Raw genomic sequence first — 20,965 nt, forward strand, 5'->3', positions numbered from 1 at the left:
CTACCGCCCTTCTTGTGATTGGATATCAGCGGCTAAAAGCTGAAGGCATTTCAGAAGGGGTAGAAAGCTATACAGTGCCACAATAATTGAACGTACAGTTTAAGGGGCTTTAATTACACAAATTTCAATAGGCAAATTTATACACTTAATGAGGAAAATTTAGCTCCTAGTAATACTACTGACGCCAAAGGTTGAACATGTCAAACAAAAATTGTTACGATTACTAGTAATCAGAAAAAGAATAGTCTAACAAAAGTGTAACTCGAATAAATACGAGTAGGACTATCACAACTATTAAAGCACATCATCCGGTTGTTCTTTGACCGGCTAAGAGCTGTGGATCATAAGCAGAATCCTTGATGCGTCTTTACTCGACCCTCCCCGAGTCAAATATGTAAAGATTACTTTCCAAAATGCAAGATAGATAAGTAATAATGTGCTTCAACGTCCTTTTCATATCATTGTTCCTCTTCACTGCTTTCAATCAGAACGGTATGTTTCTTCTTTTGCTTCTTATTACCTTGCGTTTTACTGCCGCTAGCAGCACCGGGCACATCATCATCAACTTGCTCGCATTTCAGATAATGCTCGATCAGCTCAATAATTCTCTTCCCATACTTTTCCGTCTTGACTTTCCCAATCAGCTTTTGTAGCTGCAGGGTCAACATGGGACAACATAAATATAATATAGTATCATTTAGAAAGCAGTAAACCAGTCTTACGTGTGTTATGGATGTTGGTTTTTGGGTGCTCAGAATGCTGATTTGCTGAGTGGATAGAATAGCATGAGGCAGCATTCCCTCGTTACTTGAGGACAGCTCCTTGCGTAGCTCATCAAGCTTGATTTCCAATCCAGACATTCGGCCACGCTTAGCACTTTTTGGCATGCCATCTTCATGCCGCCTAGTACAAATCTCAAGCATAACAGATTTCTTCCCTATGATGTAGCAATTCAACATTAAGTAGCAAGTCAAGGAAATACAACATATAGATAAATGTTGTATATCCATTACAGGTTTCTTCCCTATATGTTGTATTTATACAACATATATACAACATATAGGTACAGCTCAGAGAACATGCAATTACTTTTTTAGTCTTTCCTTGGACATTTACGCAATACATTGCTCAACCCCAAATGTACATGGTGTCATCTATTTTATAACTAACATGGCTACTTCAATTTATAATTGACCCTCCCTATGTGCAAACCTACTACTATATTTGAGATACTTCAGATCCACTAAAATCAATGAAAAAGACATCATAGGAAAAAAAAATCTTATTCTCTCACAATCGAACCTATAAATTTATGCCAACTTCCTAATGGGTGGATCTCTTTTACTTTAATTAATTATGTCATCCAGTCTAAAACAATTTCCAAAGTGGAAGTAAACAATGCTGTTTGAATAAAGGCCTTGTAATAGATAGCTGAAAGATGAAAGATCGGTACTTCCTTCCCTGAAGAATAACTTGCACATGCTCAAATTAGATTCTTTTCGTCCCACATCAATTTAATTGTGAAATTTATTATATAACTCATAATGCAGACTAGAGAGTCCATGTTGTTCAAAATACCCACTACATTAGGTGAGGTTTCCAGCAGTGGCAGCTAAGTTCTTAAAGGCTTGATTTAATTTTCTTTAGATTCTAGAATCTCTAAAATCATTAAAAGTTATTAGATTACTACATATCGTTAGTTAGAATCATATTCAACTCTTTGATCATTACCTGTATAATTACTTCATTTGATACCCCATTCTGAAGCAAATAAAACAAGAAAACCTAATTCACAGCAAATAAGCATGAGAAAACATAGCTGGCAGCAAATGAACATGAAAGAATCTAAGACATCCACGCAAAACAGTTAATTTCTTTTCCATCATGAGCACAGTTTTCTTCAGTCTTAAATTTTAGTAAGATTGTCCGAATTTCCAACACCTTTAATGGGTTTATTCACTATACTATCCATCTCATATGTCAGATACATCTAATTCAAGCTTCAGATTAATCCAGTCAAAGTTACAAACTTGTGTTTAATCTGTGTCAGATTAATCTACAATTTGGCTCCAGTCAAGTGATTTAGTGCAAGACAAGTAGGGTCATTTCCTGTCTAGATCACACTAGATATGATCCATTCAACTATATCAGTTTCAGGGGAAAGTGTCACTCAGTGATTATGATAGAAAAGAAAAGGAACAAAAGACTAAAAAGTGATAGAGATGTCACCTTGCAATACCAACTTCGACAACGATCCTAATGCGATATATGAGTTTGTTGTATATGCTGTGTGCTGAAATTCTTCTTTCTGTACAGAAAAAGTCATAATGGTAACTGATTAATACTAGATATAATTTTGATTAGTTTGGCATGGTCCAAAAACAAAACAGCAGGAAAAAAAAAAACATTCTTCCACAAATGAGACGAAAGTTTTATTTGTCAAGACTTCAAACTAGATTTGCAGTAAGTCAGGTATGAAATATTAGTAAAATGTTTTGACTTGAAGAGACCTACACAATCATGTCTGTATGAGCAGGCATGTCTCATAACACCCTTGACCATAAAAATTTACAGTGCTCACCAAATAAGACCCTGGTGTAGTTGGCTAAACTCACTCGTTTTGCCAAAAGGATCTTCTATAGTTTGCAAATACTAGAGTTAGCTTTCTAATGTATCCCTTACCAATGAAATGACCGGATATTTTAATAAATATATTACCCATTATAGGATGTTTATCTAATGGAAGTTCTAGTGTGCATATCCACGTGCACTTAAGCATAAAACAAGCAGAATTGTTTAGTATTAAATTGCATCAACTCCAAAAAATGAAACTAGATTAAAAAGGTTGTTCTAAATGTGAGGAAAAGGTTTAGTCTATATTCAACAAAAAACATGTACACTCTCATGTCTCAGTTTCTGGGGTTCTCATTATTGTTTGAAGGAATTGTAAAATGGTTTAAAAGAATGCGCCAATTAATCATCTTACCAAGACATGTTCTAGTAGAAGCTGAACTATTAACTGCTCAAGTTCTTCCTTCTTCAGATCAGAAACTGGCTGAATGGAGTCACCTGATCATATTATAATAAGCAGTCTGAAATATTTATGCAACAAATAATCTAAATGAATACAAGAAACATAGTTGAAGAAAATTTGTGCAATACATCTATAGTTGAATAAATAATTGATGACAAATACAAATTAATTGACCAAACAGTTGAAATGCGTCTCATATATAAAACACAGTGCAGGACTGCTGACCAAAATTAATGTAGTTAAGTGATTCAGAGATATCATTTTAAGTTTTCCCTTGTTAATCAGAAACAAACATTTTAAAGAACTAGACTGCGTACTCGGTATATCTAACCATGCTTTAGAAATTCAATGCCTCTACCACTTTATCTATTTAAATTATGGGGTATCAATTTTGTTCGTTACCACAAATTATACCAACTTGAATAAGGTTGAGCAGACACAAATATATGTTGGCTTAAACGAGAAGTGTATACAGCAATCTGAGTTATGAACTTATGATACATTGTCCTTGTACAGAATCATCTTAGGCTTCAATTTAATTGTGAGATCAGATTCTATAAAGTAAAAGAGGGTGAACCTAGTGCACAAGTCGCCTGATAATGTAGAGTTTGGCAAAGGTTAATATACATTGCCTTAACCATTACAAACAGAGAAGGCAGTTTCATGATTGCAACTCTGATTAACCAGGTACTAAAATTTAAAAGGGACTACTTGATGCTCACCTCAATGCAGGACCTAGAAAAGGCCAATGTACACAACCTTATCTCTACAAATAACGATGATATTTATGACTCAAATCTTGGTCACCCAAGTCGTAAAGGACAAACTCTATCATTGTTCCGAATTCTGCATTGGTAAAGTGTCTAAAAATTAAAATGTAAACCATAAAAAAATTTGATGTACACAAGATATCCTCACCATTTAGAAAATTCAATCAGATCATACTTAGATGAAAAGACGGAAAAGATTGCAAAATTATGGTACTACTACAATTTTGACCAAAACTCAGATGCCGTGTTTGATCTTAACTAAAAATATACGTTATATCGGGTGGATATAAATATGAACAAAGAAAGCATGATTTTTTCAAGTGGACCTACCCAATTCTTTGATTTTCACTTTAAATCTCTCCACCAGTTGCAACATTGTTGCTCTTTGGTCATTTTCTTGTATTTCATGTAACAATGAAACAATCACTTTAGCATGATCTGAACAGAATACACAAACTCATCAGCAAATATATGTCTTCCCTGCTTGGAGATAGAAAAAGTTCAAAAATCATGTAATTTCAGCATTTTAGCACAAGGAAAACAAATTGTGTAAGGCACAACAGATATTATCAGGTGATATATAGCAAAACTGTAAAAACAAAGATAATTTTGTGATACACATACAAGAAATCCATTGTTTGCTGTCACTTATGCAAACCTTTAGTGTTTTTATCATGCTTTGTAGGTAATTGATCTACAACAGGCTTTTAGGTCCATTTTCAATATGGACATATGTTCCCTTGGTACTTCCCTCTTGGTCATAAACTTGTGTATATGCTTATTATATGATGAGCAGTTCCTTGCAATGAATGCAAATTCGGCCAGATGGGTACTTACTGGACAATATTTACAATTCCAAGGGTGAATCAGCATGTGAACCACCAAATTTCAGGCAGTCCACGTGTGGTATAGGCCTTATCACTAGGTAAGTCTGGTAAACGAGTGATAAACCCATTTTTTTCATTTTTGACCATAAAACCCATGCCTTCCTCGCCAGGGTGTAACAGTCCAACCATGGACCAGCATGATATCGATAACTGAAATTGAAAAACCTTTGTTGCTTGGTTACCTAAATTAGGAGTTGGGATAGTACAATGATACAAGTGAATTCTGGATTCAAATTCAGAAGATCTTCTTACTATTAACATCGTGTACAGTTTCCTTTATCATAATAAAACTTCTGATGTTTATACTTTAAGCAATCCAAAAAGCCAAGTTGGATAATGAATCCACTATTACTGCAGATTTTTTTTGTTTACACATGAAGTAAGCAGTCAACACTTGATGAGCATGGCATGTTATATTAGTGAGAAAGAATAACACTTGTATATGAAATACTCAAATGATGAACTATTTGCAAGATTAGAGCTTCAAAAGTGGAGTCCACTCAAGGATATTAAGCTCACAAGAGGATGATGGTCTGCAGCATGTAACCAATTCTTAAACAGGCACAGAATAATGCTTAAACAAGTGGAAATTTTTTATCAACTAATCTCAATTTTTCTATTTTTTAAACATAAAAGAATTAGATGAATTTAATGTTCAATCAATTATCTAACATGGAAAGCCATAGAAGACAAAAGAGTTACATAAAACGGCATTGAGTGTAAAGACAGAGCATAGGACAGCATAATTAAAGAAAATAGTGATAAAGAATCTTCCACATACAGGTTGCATCTAGCTCCTTAACTTCAGCTTCATATGCACAATTATCACACATCCCTGAAGTTTTAAAAGCAAGGATAAGTATGGCTTGTTAGCAAAATATAGCTATTTGAAGGAAATTTAAATTGGCAATTGTACTGCAATTTACAGAAAGCATATTAAAAACCATTGCAGTTCTGTATAGGTTCCCCAAAATGCTGAAAGAAAGCTCCTCGGCGGCAGTTTCTTTTAGACTATAAAAGGAAATGTAGAATTAGAAACCTTCAAGTATTCTTTTTCAAAACAGAAACAAAACCATTTCCTTTCTATCAGAACAGTGCCAAAAGTATAATTAGGATAGTTGAAGAATAAGTAAATTGAGAATTGATTGTTTAAATAAAATGATATGAAACTTGAATAGAAAAGGAAATGTATGTCATTTATTCCACCTGACAATATCGTACGATATCATAGAGATTCTGCAAGCCAGCATTCTCATAAAAGACCATCGTACTCTGGCTAGGAAGAATAATGACTCTTTAGTTGTCAGAAAAACAGTATGATGCTTGACAAATCAATCACAAGTTTCACCTGACGAGGAACATCGCCTGGTCGATAATATAAAACACATTCTGAAGGAAGTCCATCCCTCCCAGCTCGACCACTCTCCTAAGAAGAAAAAATTAATGGAGATGTTGCACAATACAAGAGACAGGATTAGTTGAGATTACCTGATAGTATGTCTCCATTGATTTACTGAGGCTATGATGAATAACAAACCTGACTAAATATAGTTGAGAAAAATGAGCTCTAGTGCAACTTATAAATGTATTTTGGTACAACAAAAGTTTCTGAATTCTAGCTAAATATATAAGGCTTAGAGTAAAACAATCCATGTAAGATTTGAACTACTTTAAGAGGAAGTTGTATACTAGAAGTGTCATTTGATGCCATTCAAATTATGTAAAATCAACTCTCATGCATCATTCTTTTTAGCACATGCAAACAAATATGCATATATTTTGCACATTAACACAAGCATAATATTCAGAGATCCCAAGTTCTTAATTCTATGAGCATAAAGCTCATCAATATACAGCAAGGGAACTTGATTCATGAGGTAATTTTCATACTTGTTTCAGTCTAGTAAATGTGATGATATCAATATTCTGATAAGTGGATGAAAGGATATGACTAGAGGAAGTATCTTACATGCCTTTGTTAGGCATTTAAATGGTTTATAAAAAAAAAAGTTAAGAACTAAGCAATGACAGTAAGATGGCTCTTGACAACTATGACAACAAAATTAGGATAATCAGAAATTTATCATATAGTATAGATATATTTCTTGAAAAAATACCATCTGGCTTATTGATGCCCATTCCAAAAGCTACCTGCAATATTATCAACGAATTCAGGGTTTTTCACTTAAATGACCATAAAAGCAATATGAAACCACAAGGATATATACCGTGCCAACAATAACCTGTAGTTTGTTTTTACTCCAGCTGCCCAACAAAAGTAGAGATAAGGTCAGGTATGATCACCCAGATGACAATGTAACTAATGCATACAACCTATTAAATAGGAAGGAGTTTGGAAAAAACAAGTTTGGCATAATTTGGAATTTTGGATAAGTATCAACAAGAGTACTAGATTAGTTTCAAATGTCCACAAAATCATGATTGGTAAGCCACCTGACATGCCTTCCATATCATGCCAAAAGAAAACCTATCAATGAAAATTTCACTTACCAAGCAGTCAACTGCCAAAACAATAGCAGAACATCCAGCAACAAGGTGAGAAATTGCTGACTTAAAGGTAAAACAGAAAGCCTTAACCTATTCAATCATATCACCTACCTTTCTTTTTGTCATGATAACCACAATAGATCAATTGGTTCGACTAGAAAGATTGTCAACCAAGGCTTTATCCCGTCTGTCTCTGTTAGGGATGGATATTCAAGCAAGCCAGAATAATACCATGTCAACTAGCTGATTTCTACTGAACTGATGATTCTTAAGAGCTCAAATCATATTAGTTCTGATGTATTCTGTCATCAATTGATATCACCCTGTCACAAATCAATCAACTTGTCCCAACATGGCAACACCCCCAGTGGGGCTCAGGTTGAGGGAGAAGAGGTGAAAACAGACAGTGAAGACGAAGAAGGTAGAGGAGATGCGGAAAACCTCTGGAGGAGAAGAGAAGTGTAAGACAGAATAAAAAAGAGAGGAGAGGAGTAGGTCCCACCGCCCATCTATCATCAATACTCTGTTCAACCTGTTTAGATCACCTTTGATGACGCACTGCTCCTATCATTGGAGGGACAAGAAAAGGGAGATAGAAGAAAAAACAAGGAATTGTAGAAGTAGAAAAAGAAAGGAACTTTATCTTTTTTTATCTCGTATTATAATACGTATTCAACATTATATTGCTTAAAAATATATATTACACTATTATGTATTCAACATTATGTATTCTACAAGAAAAATGAAGAACTATAGGTGAAATAGTAGACAAGGTATATATAGTTACCTGGAACTATTCCGTTTTCCTCAAATGTCAAAATGCCTTTCCATCATCGATGAATTATTGATCACTACTCATAAAGCCCATGTCTTGAGCAGGGACACCCTAATGTGGGTTAAAGACCATGGACCAATTCAACATTTACATTACGCATAGTAAATATTCTACATCCATTTGTTTAATCAACTTTTTTCACTATCTTGAGTATATATATATATATAAGGTAACCATAGGTGATGGAGATCACTCCTAATGTAACACAGCTCACTTTTCTTCTTATACATGATCGCATGACTTAGCATTCCCTTTACAAACTCAGGTGACCACATCAAGTCAAAATTTATCATCCCTTGACACCTTGCTCGGAGATAAACTTAAACCATAAAGTTAAAAAAACTTAGATATTCCAGGTACATGAATCTTTCTTCCATTATCTCTTCCTAGAAAAATTTTCTACCACTCACATTTAATACATTTCCCAGATCTAACTTAAGCATTTTAATTGTTTCCCCATATATCCATCCAGACCCCTATCTAACAATTTTTTAGATCCTGACCTCAAAGAACAGCCAGAGATGCACAACTCATAGATAAAGCACAGGTGAGAAAGATGGCCATATCTATCACCACCATAAGAAAACAAGCATAACAAACAAAGTTACTAGTCCCATTTATTGGTAAGGTTCTGAGGTATCATCTTTTTCTTATATGTTCAGTCACCATCAGCTTCTCTTGCTCTACTCTCTCTTTACAGCTTCTGTCTCAGATCCCACTTCCACCCTATCCACAGAAAGTAATTGAAAACCTACTGGTGTATACAGGCCAACTAAAAGAGCAGTCTTTCAAAAATACTGCACAGATTGACAAAGAGAAAGAGGAATTATTTTTATTGTGTATTCTTTTTCCTTTTTTGTGAGAGGGAAGAGAAATGTGTGATTTTGATGATAAGTAGTTTGTTAAGGATGATGGAGCTTACAGCAGATGAACTTTCTCACGAGCAATTACATCCATGTCAGCATGGTAATGATCTGCTGAAATTCCACGTCCCCTCAGTTCCTTTGCAACCTATATCATGATAAGCATGGCAGAACATTATGAACTTTGATAAAGAAATTAATAAGCACAAAAATTCAGACATAAATATTAAAATGAGAAGCATAATTAAGGATTCAAATCCCAAAAATGCAATATCACCATTCATGTAAAAGAAAATAATGGAAACAGAATATATATACAAGGACATTTACTCACCTTAACATTGTTAAATTTAGTTCAATAGTGTCAGCTTTGTAAGATTATACAGAAACATAATTAGCAACCTCGATCCTCTACTGAAAGTCATGATCCAGAGAGTATATGCAATACAATGGCATATAACTTGCTTATGCTGGTATATGGACTTTTGGATAAGTAGCAAGAATAACTGCAGTATATCCAAATACATATAAAGGTTTCAAGTTTCACAAGACATCCTTATCCTAGCCAGATATTCTTTAAGTATGTACAGCACCAAATAGTAAGGTTCTAAATACCAGTAGCAAGAATATCTGAAATATTTAACAGTCTGATGGTTGACCAGTATGCAGACTGTACAGTTTCACCCAATCCAGTTTGATAATGGGTGTACCAAACGGTAAGGTTACCTTACTGAGTATATAACCCAATAACATAACCGATTCGGAACTATACCGGATGGTAAACCTACCTTCTAGTGTCAGTTCTGAGACTTCTTTTTTCTGTTTTTGAATGTTTTAAATATGGGCTAGGGAAAGACTGTAAACAAATGTTGACAGCTACCAACCACTGCATCTGCCTCTATATCCAGCTGTTCTCTTCTGTGATTGCTGCCTCCTCCTCGCATTGCCACTGTCCTCCCATGTACATCGTCACCTCATCATCTCCTTTGCCTCCTCACCTCTCTTCTCTCCCTTTCTCCCTCTGGTACGGGTGGTACCAACAATCAGGGAGTGTTGGTACTTGATTGCTTGGTACATTGATCCTTATTGGTACCAGACTGGTCCAGCTGCCGACCAGTATCAATGCAATATTAAGATTTTAAACCTTAGTGCTTAGAACTTACTACACATGCCCCATTGTGCTTGTGCCACCCACGGATGTGTCATCAAGTTCAACAATGGCATGATATTTTAATTGCCTGTGCCATAATTTCATGTGTTGCTTTAAAAATTATTGTCATTTCTAATAATTGAAGAAAATGACAAGATTTTAGCTAAAGTTATTTCCTCATTTATAAGTGAAGTTCTTTACCCAAATGAAGTTACAATAAAGTTAAAGAAATAGGTCTTCTTATTTCTCTAAAGGATTCCTGATTATGACTGACGACAACTGGTTGGTCATAAGTAAAAAAGAAAAAAGGTCTCACTTTGGAAAAAAAAAATCCTTATTTCTAGTTGGTTTGTTCATGAAATTTAAGTACAATGTAATCACATAATAGTTCAGCCTAAAAGACTTAAAAAATGCAGGATGTAGTAATCAAAGCAACCTAATTAAGGCTACAAGCACTCCACAAGGCTGATGCGCCAGATATGCTGATGTTCCTTACTAAATATGTATTCGTGATTCTGAAAATAAATTATGGCCGGACATGAAGTAGCATATGCAGAAATATAGACAAGTTGTCCTTGCAGATTTTCACCAAATAAAGCAATCTAATCAACTAAAAGATATCAGAATGAATTGAACAATAACCTCTAGATGACTTTACTAGTGAAGTACTACTGCTTTCAACTTCAATCTTCAAACAAATTGGTAAGCAATTTAAGCAGCTTCACCTAAAACTATTATGGAGTGACCAGACGCAGACCACCTCTGCTTCACTTAATTTTCAGTTGGAAACAACTAAAAATAATCCGAACTCAAGCATCCACATCAAAGAATCGATTTGTCATAGGTTTTTATTGTCTGGACCAGAAAAGGAGTTGCAAAGCCTTCTACCATATATTCACTTAATCAATAAAATACTACTTTAGAGAAGAGAAATTAGTTTCCGCCAAATTATCTACCAAGATAAGAAGTATTAGTCAGTAAGATAAACTCAACCGTATGTTAGGAAGATGAAACCTACTGAAATGTATATGATACTTGATAAACACCCATTAGATTATACATCTCCAAATTGGAAGCTGCAGAACTAGGATAAATTGGAAAATTTGGAAGCTTAAATAATTTCACTGCAGCACTAGTATAAATTGGAAGCTGCAGTTAGGAATACAGTTGCCTTCTGATCAGATTGATGGATGATTAGTTCCTGTACAGCAAAATTCTCATGTGATCTAATAAATATGAATATTTAACATGCAGCTGTGACGAAAACAAAACAAAGGATGGTTGCCAAAAATGTAGCATGATTCCAGAAGAAATTGGCAAGAAAAATCATAGGGACAGTAAAAAAGGAGGAAAAAGTAACACAAAGGAAACAGAAAAATAAAAGGGGTCATCAATCAGAGAAAAGCTACTTGCACTTGATAAATTTATTGTCCAAGTAAAAAACAATATAACAGTGACCATCTTCACTAAGTAATTTGAGAACCCATGTTGTGTCGCCAAATTAGGACTTCTAGGGCACCGAAAACTAATCTGGATTTTATCCTTATGAGTTGGCATCATATCTAAAACTAAAATATACACACCTCTTTTATATATAATGAAAAAAGTGATGTAAAACATCTGAGAAGTGCCTCAAAAATGCAAACAAGACGCATACAAGATAACTCATCCCTAACATGTCATTAAGGTAACAAATAGCTGAATCAAAAATTTATAGACCCAGACGTAAATGGTTTTCTGACCAATCACCAAAGAGAATCATCTATTGATTAAACAAGTATTGACAGTTTGATCTAATATGATTTTTTTTTCTTTTGACATATTGGGTTGCATTTGAAATGCAAAATAACAGGCAGTCGAAATCTTTCTCATAAAAAGCATAAATGGGCTGATCCTATATGACTGGCAGCATGCAGCATCACACTGATCAAATTGAAAAGTAAGCCCTTTGTTGGTTGGGGTGCAACAAAGATTTTTAGTTTATACATAAACATTAGGAATCAGATGTAAAGTGAATAATATAATAGCACAGTTCTACAAACCTGCTCGCATTCCTTCCTGGAGAAGCAATAGATTATCCCAGACTCATTCTTAGAATATGAACCTCGTATAAAATCTGCAATTTCATCAATGACCACCTTCCCAACTGATGACTTCTCATGTACCTATATATCAACTGCTTCATCATAAATCATAAAATAATCCAAGTTATGCAACAAAGGCAACTCATGACATAATGGTGTACATGCCACACCTTGTAGAAGAGATTAGGTCTGTTTATGGTACTGACAAACTTGACACATTTGGGAATATGCAGCATCTCCATCAGATCTACTTGAACCTTATAAGTAGCAGTTGCCTATAAAACAAAAATTATTACTCTAAGAGTCAAGACAAACAGTTAGGTTTTTCCTCAAAAACAGGTTACCCATAAAATTTCAAAGGTAAACATCACAAGCAAAAACTTACAGTTAAAGCAATTAAAGGAACAGTGGGAAATTGAATTTTCAAGATTCCAAGATTCTTGTAATCAGGCCGAAAATCATGGCCCCATTGACTACAGCAATGTGCCTCCTGTTAGATGAAATTTTCAGCGAGAAACAACTATGAGCACATAAGAAAACACATTTAAGGCATGAAATAATTATGCTATTACTTTAAAAAAAATCATTATCATAATGTAACTATCTCATGCAGAATGCTTAAAAGGTGCTCATATTGAGCAAATCATAATATTTATTATCAAAAGGAAGTGCTCCAGCTAAATTGAGAACAACTGACAGTTTAGTGGGTTTTGATTTTCACCTACCCTTCAATATCATTGTCGCTCCCAGATAAAGGGGTCATTTGGTTCAAGCATAAAAAATGTAAAGTGAATTAATGTTATGTTGATGTTTTGAGCTGTTATAAGGAATAAAGAGAAAAATTAAACCACCTACACTTTTTCTCCTTAGCAAGGAACAAGTAATGCAGTAGCAAATGGTACAAGTTACATTGGAGTTTTGATAGAATGAGCTATCCAGTTGGTTAGGCACCATAACTAGACAATCTATTCCCAGTACTGTGACACTGGAAAGGTTGTTATTGGAATAAAGGTAATCTGGACACACATTCCTGAACTAAGGTAATCTATTCCCAGTACCATTATGTAGGCATAATTCCTTTTAAATTAATCTATTCTGGACAACTATCACAGCCATCCCAGAGATCAGTTACATGACATGCTAATCATTAATGAATTTAAAAAGGATTATTAAATACTGAAGGCAAGAAGCAATAAACACAAAAAATATGTTTTGTCTGGGCAAGTTAAATATTTTTAAGGCTTTAAATTGTCCAATAGATTGTGTACAATGCAATCTGCAACATAAGAGCCCAACTACCATTAGATGAAGGTAAGCCCCACTGCATAGTGAAACAAAGGCATGATTGTTTGTTATTCATCTTTCTGGTTCTGAACTTGACTCTAAAAAGACATAATAAGTACTAACTCTAAGTAAAAACATGTCTAGCAAAATCCACTAAAGTAATCCGAAAAGGTTTAAAGAACATAAGAGAAACCATTACTCACATCAATTGCTATAAGTGAAAGACGTCCACCATGGTGGCACTTTTCAAGCTTAGACATAAATCTCTTGCTCTTTGAAATTTTTTCAGGTGTCACATATAATACTTTAAGTTCTCCTTCTCCCTTTTCAAGGGATTTGTAAATAAGTTTCTCATGTTCCTTGCTAGTCGTTGACGTTAGCATGTATGCAGGAATCCCTAGTGTTGTCAGTCCCATAACCTGAAAAAATGGCATGTAAATTAACAAGTACTGGAAGTACTGAACTGGATAACAACTGAATTTCTCTGACCAAACAAACAGCACCTGATCTTGGATAAGCGAAAGCAGCGGACTGACAACTAGGGCAACCCCATCACAGAGTAAAGCTGGAAGTTGGTAACAGAGGCTCTTGCCACCGCCTGCAGCCATTATAACCAAAACATCTCTCCGACTCATGACAGCATTAATAATCTGGTAGGAAAATTGTGCACTAAATAAGCTTACAATAAGACAAACATTTTAACTAATAGATTCAAGATTTTGACAGCACTTTGAATCTAAGGGTTGTTAGCAGCATGACCCGAAAGAGGAGGTAGTTTAAACTTTAAAGCTTCCAACCAATGTGTATCAGATATGCTTGCCTCGTTGACAGGATATTTGATTATGTCAACCCACACCATCAGCATGTTCATCACATGCCAAACACATGCTAGGATTTATAAATGGGATATGTATTTATATATTATGCATGCACCTATTGTTATGTTAGTATATTGCCAAAAACTAAAAATCATGCAGGCACACACCAGCAAAGACACTTTAATGCTTTGTTTATTAACTCATGAAACATGACCACTTTGTACCTTTTATTTACTCCCTATGTGACCATTTAAACCTCATACAATGATGAACTTCTTAATCAAATGTACTCTTTGAATAAAATCATCAATTTTTTTCTAAATTCTCTCTTGGTTTCTTCAAGTAGTCCAATATGAGTGTCATAAGTACTTATGATATTCAAAATCTCTTCTTACAATACAAATTTAAATACTATAATCTATCCCCAACTCTTTTCACTTGCATAACATTGTCATTAAGATCCTTATCTACAATAATATCTATACCATATTTAAGCTTATCTTTTCTATTATACCAACTACTAGCCTCTCTAGATTTTCCTCTATTCACTTAGTGTCCTCCAACAAATTATGTAAAACCTTCTTCTAATCATCATATATAAGATTCTAACCCCTTGAGTTAAAGTGTCACTATAAGTAATATTAATAGCCTAATCCTATAGGCTTGATCTAACTTCTTTATCTGCACCAATTGAAAACAATTCAAGAACCACTGGCTATTTTGCACTACATCCTGACTGTTGGATCAATCTCCTGGGATAACCTTCATACTTGGATCACCAGGGCAGTGAAGATGTCTTCTCTTTCAGATGACAACATAGAATAAGTTAAAATGCAGATTCATGTTGGCTATTAAGTGGTCTAACACAACCCGTCACCTTTATTTTCATTCGGGCTTGGCACCGACATTAATGGTTTTCTTTCTCATGTAGAATATTATATATTTAAAGTATTTGTATCACTGTCTTATAACCCCTTGTTTTCTAAAATTTGACATATTAGTTTATCCATATTGTGTCATATTGATATCACTTATCAGTATCAATGTTTTAACAATCTATACAAATCGGAAAAAAAAAAAGGATCTTGTATTTCGAAGTGTGATTTTCAGATGAATAATTTCAATTCTTCCAATACATCAATGATTCTTGAACTTGAATAGTTGGTTCATTCATGCTCGACTAGCATAAACAAGCAAGTACCTTAATCATTTAAATGTGGCTGCACTACAACAATATACTTACTTCTCGCTGATTTGCTCGATAAGAAGAGATACTAAAGACATTGAATCGAATGTCCTCAGCTCTAGAGTCCCATTCAAAATCTGCAGACCAATCATCTGTGGCAACAGAACTATCAACTTGTGCTGTACTTTTTGATGTTTCACATTCTTCCAACAAGGCCTTCAGCTCAGATTGTCTCTTGTGCAAACCCTCTTGGCGATCAAGTAATGCTTTAATCTGGTCTGGAAAAGGCAAAATCCGAAAAATGAGTGAGTCACTATCCACATTCTTCAACACAACTATTCAAGCATGCTCCAATAAGAAGGAAGCATACAATATGTTTCAGACCTTGGAGAACCTGTATGATTTTTTAAGTTTTTTTTGCTTTTTTCCAAATATATTGACAGTTTTGTTTGATGTACCAATTTCCATGTTCACTATTTTAAGAGGAACAAAATTTTCTCTATCTTGCCTAAAACCCCACTATATGAATATGTTATCAAGAAAACATAACATAGACCTAATTAATAGTACAATTGCTTTCAGCTTTCACAATTCCATTGAAGACCATTTCTCAAATTTTCTTTTTTACTTAATCAATATATTCAAATTCTATAGGAAATAAGATGTATGACCAATGCCAAAGAAGAGGACCCAAAATGAAGTTGATATAACAACAAATAACGACAACAATAACAACAACAAAACTGTAAGTCCCAATTTTGGGATCGACTATATAGATCTTTTGCTACCATTGAGATTTATAAAAAGTCATATGTTTGTTAAGTTCAATGTGCTTAAATCTTTATTTATAATTTCTATTAAGGTTTTTTTAGATCTTCTTTTACCTCTACTACCACTAATATTAATATTTTCATCTCTTCTGACTACCACATCTGAAGTCCTACTAAGCACATGCCTATACCATTTGATGAAATTGATAAATCCAAAAAACCCATAAAAAAAAAAAGATAAGCCTTTCTATTCTATTTGTGGTTCTTGACAAACCATCATCTAAGTAGACATTAGACCATTTTTCCAGATAATAATTGTACGTGTTCCTTTTGACAGTGCTCCGATGAGTTGCATATGAGAGGATTAATTTTGGATCCCCGAGGACCAGTGACTGATTTACCCATTCAAATCAATAAATAAAGATAAACAAAAAGCTTGTAATAGCACAATAAGGGAAAGATAGCAGTGCCTATAATAGGCAATGCTTACATCTAGCATCTTCATCCCTGTTGAGCTTTTCATGTTCATAATTTGTCTCTCTTAGAAGTAGCTTTAGTGATCTCAGTATATTGGAAATAATGGAAGTTCAGAAATCTACGGGGCAGGAAAAGAAAAGAGAACAACCGCTTTTACTGATTTTGCTTTTATTGATGCGTTTTTACCCTCAAGATTCCAAAATGCTTGCTTGTATAAATAGGGCCTCCAAATTTTGACCGTGGTTGCAGGGGTAAGATCCTAACAAAGACACCGAAACCGGAAAACTAGGGCACATAAACCACCAAAACAACGCAAAAAAAATCACTGACGCCAACAACAGGTACTGTGAGCACATCCCCCTCGAATAAAATGTTAAACCTACATTACCCGAAATCTTCCAAAAACAAAGAAATAAACCGCAAAAACCTCGACTCAGATTGAGCTGACGATCGCTCCAATATCTTCTCCGAGGAAAAGCGTCTTGTTGCCCCTACCGAACCCGAACTCCGGAAAAGCGACAAGACAGCGCGAGAGATGAAAGGCAACGGAGGTAGAACGAGTAACTATTAGTAGCAGAAAAGCATTCAGATTAGGGGAAGACAAATCGATCCCACTGATTAATCTGCACAGCGGGTTGAAGAAGCTCGACCAATGAGAAGCATCAAAACCCCTTCTCTTCTCAATTTCTTCACCAGATTGATCCAAGAATTGTAGGCTACAACCGACAGCATTCCGAAGATACGAAAAGCGCCTGATAGAAAGACGATTAAATCGGTGTTCCTTCTTGAACACCCTAAATGTTGCCACTTCTTTATATTTCTTCGTTTTGGGGATTGGGGTTTCGCTCTCGCTTGGTGGAGGGTGCAACGGAGGCAAGCAAGATACCTTGAACGTCCTGAAGCTCAGCTTCGACGTAGAGGAGCTCCTCCGCAACGACGTCGGCGGTCTCCATCCAAAGGAGGGAGGTTCGGGCGCCCACCGTTGGTTCCCTCGGTGGGTTTGGGAAGCGACCTTCACGCTTCAATTCAACTCAGTGGGGCTTCGATTTCTCGGCCCACATATCTGTCATTTGGGCTGTCCCGTTCTGAACTTACCGGGCGGCCCAATGGCGCTTCCTAACATATATCACAGGCTTACATTTTATTAATCTACATTTACATCATACATCTATAGTTATAATTATATCTACATTCAACGAAGAGGTGCGCTTAGAAGTTGGTGCAGTCGACCTGAGCGAAGGAGAGCTTGTTCGCACCCAGATCGAACTCAACATGGAGGTTCTGCTGCGCAACGTTGCCGAAGATCGGGAGATCACCGGAGCTAGACGCCGCCAGGCACACCACGTCCTGCGCCACCTCTAGGAAGGTGTTCAACGGGCCCAGCTTCAATGGCGCCCCCTCGAAGTTGTAGGTGATGTCGGGAAACTTGTAGTCGCGAGAACCTTTGACGTGGAAGCACGCTGCGTAGGTGGAAAGTTCGGGATCGTTGGCGACCGGGAGATTCACTATGTCTTTCACTGCTTTTCCCAGTTCGTATGCCATTTCGGGGGAAAGAATGTTCAGCGTCGTGCCGGAGTCGATGATGATGTTTGGTGATCCGGAAGTAGTAGGAGAGGTCGCCGAGATATTTGTGTCGCCGACGCTGATCCCGTTGAGAGTTAGATAGTAGAAAGAATCTTGTATGGTGAGGGGCGTGGTCATGACGTCACTTCCGGAGGCGCCGGAACCATCGCCGAAAATTAGTTTGCTGGTGGTGGAAGTCTGCGACAAGGGAACCAAGCAGTAGGAGAACTTGCCGTCGATGGAGGAACCGAGCTGGGAGACGAGGGAGAGCTGCCCGGGTGCAAGTCCCACGAGCCCACCCGTCCTCTTGCTGAAGATGCCGCCGCTCTGATGAGAGCATCCGAAGGTGATACTGGGGATGGCGATCGTGTTCGAGCCGGTGGTGGTGAAGGTGAAGGTCTCGCTCGCCAGATTGCCGACGACCTGCGATCCGTCTCCGTAGATGTACTGGTACTGGCACTTGGAGTTGCTGCTGCAGCCCGACACGGGAAGCTCCTTGCATGGCCGCGAATCGCATGCGAGGTCGCGGTAGGTGGAAGAATCCTTGGGGTCGAAGAGCAGCGGTGTCTGCTCGTAGCATTGAGTGCAAGGCTTGCAGTTGGCCCAGATGAGGTCGCTGCCGGTGTCGACGATGGCGACGACCTTAAACTTGGGGGTACCAAGCTCGACCTCGATGAGGTACTCGGTGAGGTCGGGAAGGACTTGGGCCTCGATGGAGGTATCACCGGAAGCGGCGAGGCCGGCACGTGCAACGCGCGATGGGCGGAGGGCGGAGCGCTCGGCCGCTGCTCTCACGCGGTCGAAGGCGGTAGATGAAGGATCATAAAGCGGGGACCGGGGCGAGTCACGATGGATGAGGTCGACACGGAAGCCATCTGCGGCAGCCCCCGCGGCGACAGCAGCAAGAAAGATGGCAAAGGCAATGGGCTTCATGGTGAAGAAGAAGAAGAGAAGAGGAAGAATGCAGCGAACTGAGATGGTGTGGGGTATTTTTAGGGAGGGGAAAGGGAATCGTCGGAGATAATGAAGCAAGAGCTGTCCGAAACTGATTTGGGGAAAGAATCCGGAGGGACAGATCACCTACTGTTTCCCGGTGGGCGGCGCGCGGCGGTCGCTGAATGGAACGGAAGGGTCGGAACGGGAAGGCCAGTATCTTTCCATGACACCGAGGATATGCATATCCTTATCTGACCCGGTGGCGTCCACCGGAAACACATCAAAATTCGTGCTGCCGTTTGAACCTTCAAATTGAACCGGTTGGTCCCTTTGTTACGAGGAAGAAGAAACACATGAGATTATGTTAATTTCCAGGTCGATTGGCTTTTAATAGAGATAGAAATTTTGTATGTGTTTGGATAAATCATTCTTTTAATACTTGATCATATCTTTATATTTTTTTAATTAGAAGCAAGAAAATATTTTGACTATTTAAAAAAAAGAACTCTCTCGTTATGGATGGGTTAGGTTCAAATTTATGATGAGCAAAATGAAAAGAAAGACTATAAATAAAAATATAGATACAATAAACTAATAAGAATTTAGTTTATGATGTCATTCCTTATCATAAAAGAAATTACTTTCCTTATAATAAATAATTTATGATTATCTTCCTTGCTATAATGAACGAGAAAAAAGTTTGTATTTCCTTATAATAAACAAGAAAGCTTATGATTATCTTTTTTGCCACGTGACTTATATGTCACGTGATGATTGCGTGTCAACTATTGATAAATTTTTTATCATTTATCCCTTCTAGAAGGCATACTTCATGGCTTCGATAGGGTGTTCGAGGCACATCGTTTGATCATTTTGTTTTGTCGATATCAAGTTTCGCGATTGTGTAATGATTTTTATTTATTCGTCATAGCGAATATATTCATCCACCATAGCAGGTCTGTTTATCTATCTTAGCGAGCCTATTTGTCCACTGTCACAACGGATCTATTCGTTCGCCATAGTGGGTTTTGCTATTGACCATCGTTGTGGGAGTGAGAGTCCGTCATTACGGATTTTGCCTTAACTGTCATTGTTAGAGCTATTGCAGATTTTGCCTCGATCGTCATTACGAGAGTAAGAGTCTACCGTTGTGGATTTTGCCTCGACCATCTTTAAAAGAGTAGGAGTCTGCTATTGCATATTTTGTCTCGGTCGTCATTGCAGCAGTAAGAGTCTGTCATTGTGGATTTTGCCTCGACAGCCATTGCAAGAGTAGGGGCCCATCATTCTAGATTTTACCTTGACCATTGTTGTGAGAATAGGAGTCTGTCATTCTAGATTTTGCATTGACCACCGTTTGTGAGAGTGGGAGTTTTCTATTGCAAATTTTGTCTAGCTCGTTGTTGTGAATTTTGCCTTGATTGCCATTGCAAGAGTAGGAGTCCACCATTGTAGATTTTACCTCAATTGTCATTGTGGGAGTAGGGGTCCGTCGTTGCAGATTTTACCTCGACCACCATTGGAGTAGGAGTCTACCATTACATATTTTGCCTCAGCCATTGTTGCGAGGGTAGGGGTCTGCCATTGTGGATTTTGCCTCCGCCTCTTTTATCTTCGAGAGATGGGCTTTCCTCCTTTGCCTTCAGGAGAGGGCTCATGAGCTCTCTTTCTTCACCTTCAGGATATGGCACATAAACTCTCCTCCTTCACCTTTAAGAGAGGGCACATAAGATCTCCTTCATCGCCTTTGGGAGAGGGCACATGGGATTTCCTCCTTCGCCTATGGGAGAGAGTGCATGA

General features: G+C 37.0%; 2 protein-coding genes across 5 annotated transcripts; both read right to left on the reverse strand.

The window, feature by feature from the left end:
• Window positions 1-93: 93 nt before the first annotated feature.
• LOC103982559 (ATP-dependent DNA helicase Q-like 2) lies at window positions 94-17,678 on the reverse strand. Of its 4 annotated transcripts, none has more exons than XM_065179298.1 (20): window positions 17,553-17,678; window positions 15,477-15,697; window positions 13,919-14,065; window positions 13,619-13,834; window positions 12,517-12,621; window positions 12,302-12,406; window positions 12,090-12,212; window positions 8,957-9,045; window positions 6,920-6,956; window positions 6,809-6,842; window positions 6,180-6,228; window positions 6,040-6,117; window positions 5,898-5,967; window positions 5,636-5,702; window positions 5,473-5,526; window positions 4,135-4,242; window positions 2,987-3,069; window positions 2,230-2,308; window positions 723-937; window positions 94-653 (listed from the first exon to the last, which is right to left on the reverse strand). In XM_065179298.1, exons 1-20 carry the CDS (start codon window positions 17,617-17,619, stop codon window positions 459-461), a joined length of 2,142 nt encoding a protein of 713 aa, XP_065035370.1. In that variant the 5' UTR covers window positions 17,620-17,678; the 3' UTR covers window positions 94-458. The 4 variants fall into 4 exon arrangements, with proteins under 4 accessions (XP_065035370.1, XP_009397795.2, XP_065035377.1 ...); XM_009399520.3 differs by having other exon boundaries at window positions 5,898-5,963; window positions 6,180-6,232; XM_065179305.1 differs by having other exon boundaries at window positions 619-653; window positions 723-903; window positions 5,898-5,963; window positions 6,180-6,232.
• Window positions 17,679-17,875: 197 nt separating this feature from the next.
• Window positions 17,876-19,162, reverse strand: LOC135672227 (aspartic proteinase CDR1-like). Its single transcript, XM_065180683.1, has one exon. It carries the CDS (start codon window positions 19,160-19,162, stop codon window positions 17,876-17,878), a length of 1,287 nt encoding a protein of 428 aa, XP_065036755.1.
• Window positions 19,163-20,965: the final 1,803 nt, after the last annotated feature.

This window comes from Musa acuminata, chromosome BXJ1-4, assembly GCF_036884655.1.
Source record: "Musa acuminata AAA Group cultivar baxijiao chromosome BXJ1-4, Cavendish_Baxijiao_AAA, whole genome shotgun sequence".
Classification (NCBI taxonomy): domain Eukaryota; kingdom Viridiplantae; phylum Streptophyta; class Magnoliopsida; order Zingiberales; family Musaceae; genus Musa; species Musa acuminata.

Excerpts from the sequence above, each read along its gene's own strand:
- LOC103982559 (XM_065179298.1), bottom strand. The coding sequence starts at position 17,619 with ATGGAGACCGCCGACGTCGTTGCGGAGGAGCTCCTCTACGTCGAAGCT. Across the intron at positions 3,070-4,134 it reads AGTGAAAATCAAAGAATTGG|GTGACTCCATTCAGCCAGTT; the intron begins GTAGGTCCACTT and ends TAATATGATCAG. Across the intron at positions 938-2,229 it reads GTCGAAGTTGGTATTGCAAG|GGAAGAAATCTGTTATGCTT; the intron begins GTGACATCTCTA and ends GCTACATCATAG.
- LOC135672227 (XM_065180683.1), bottom strand. The coding sequence starts at position 19,162 with ATGAAGCCCATTGCCTTTGCCATCTTTCTTGCTGCTGTCGCCGCGGGG.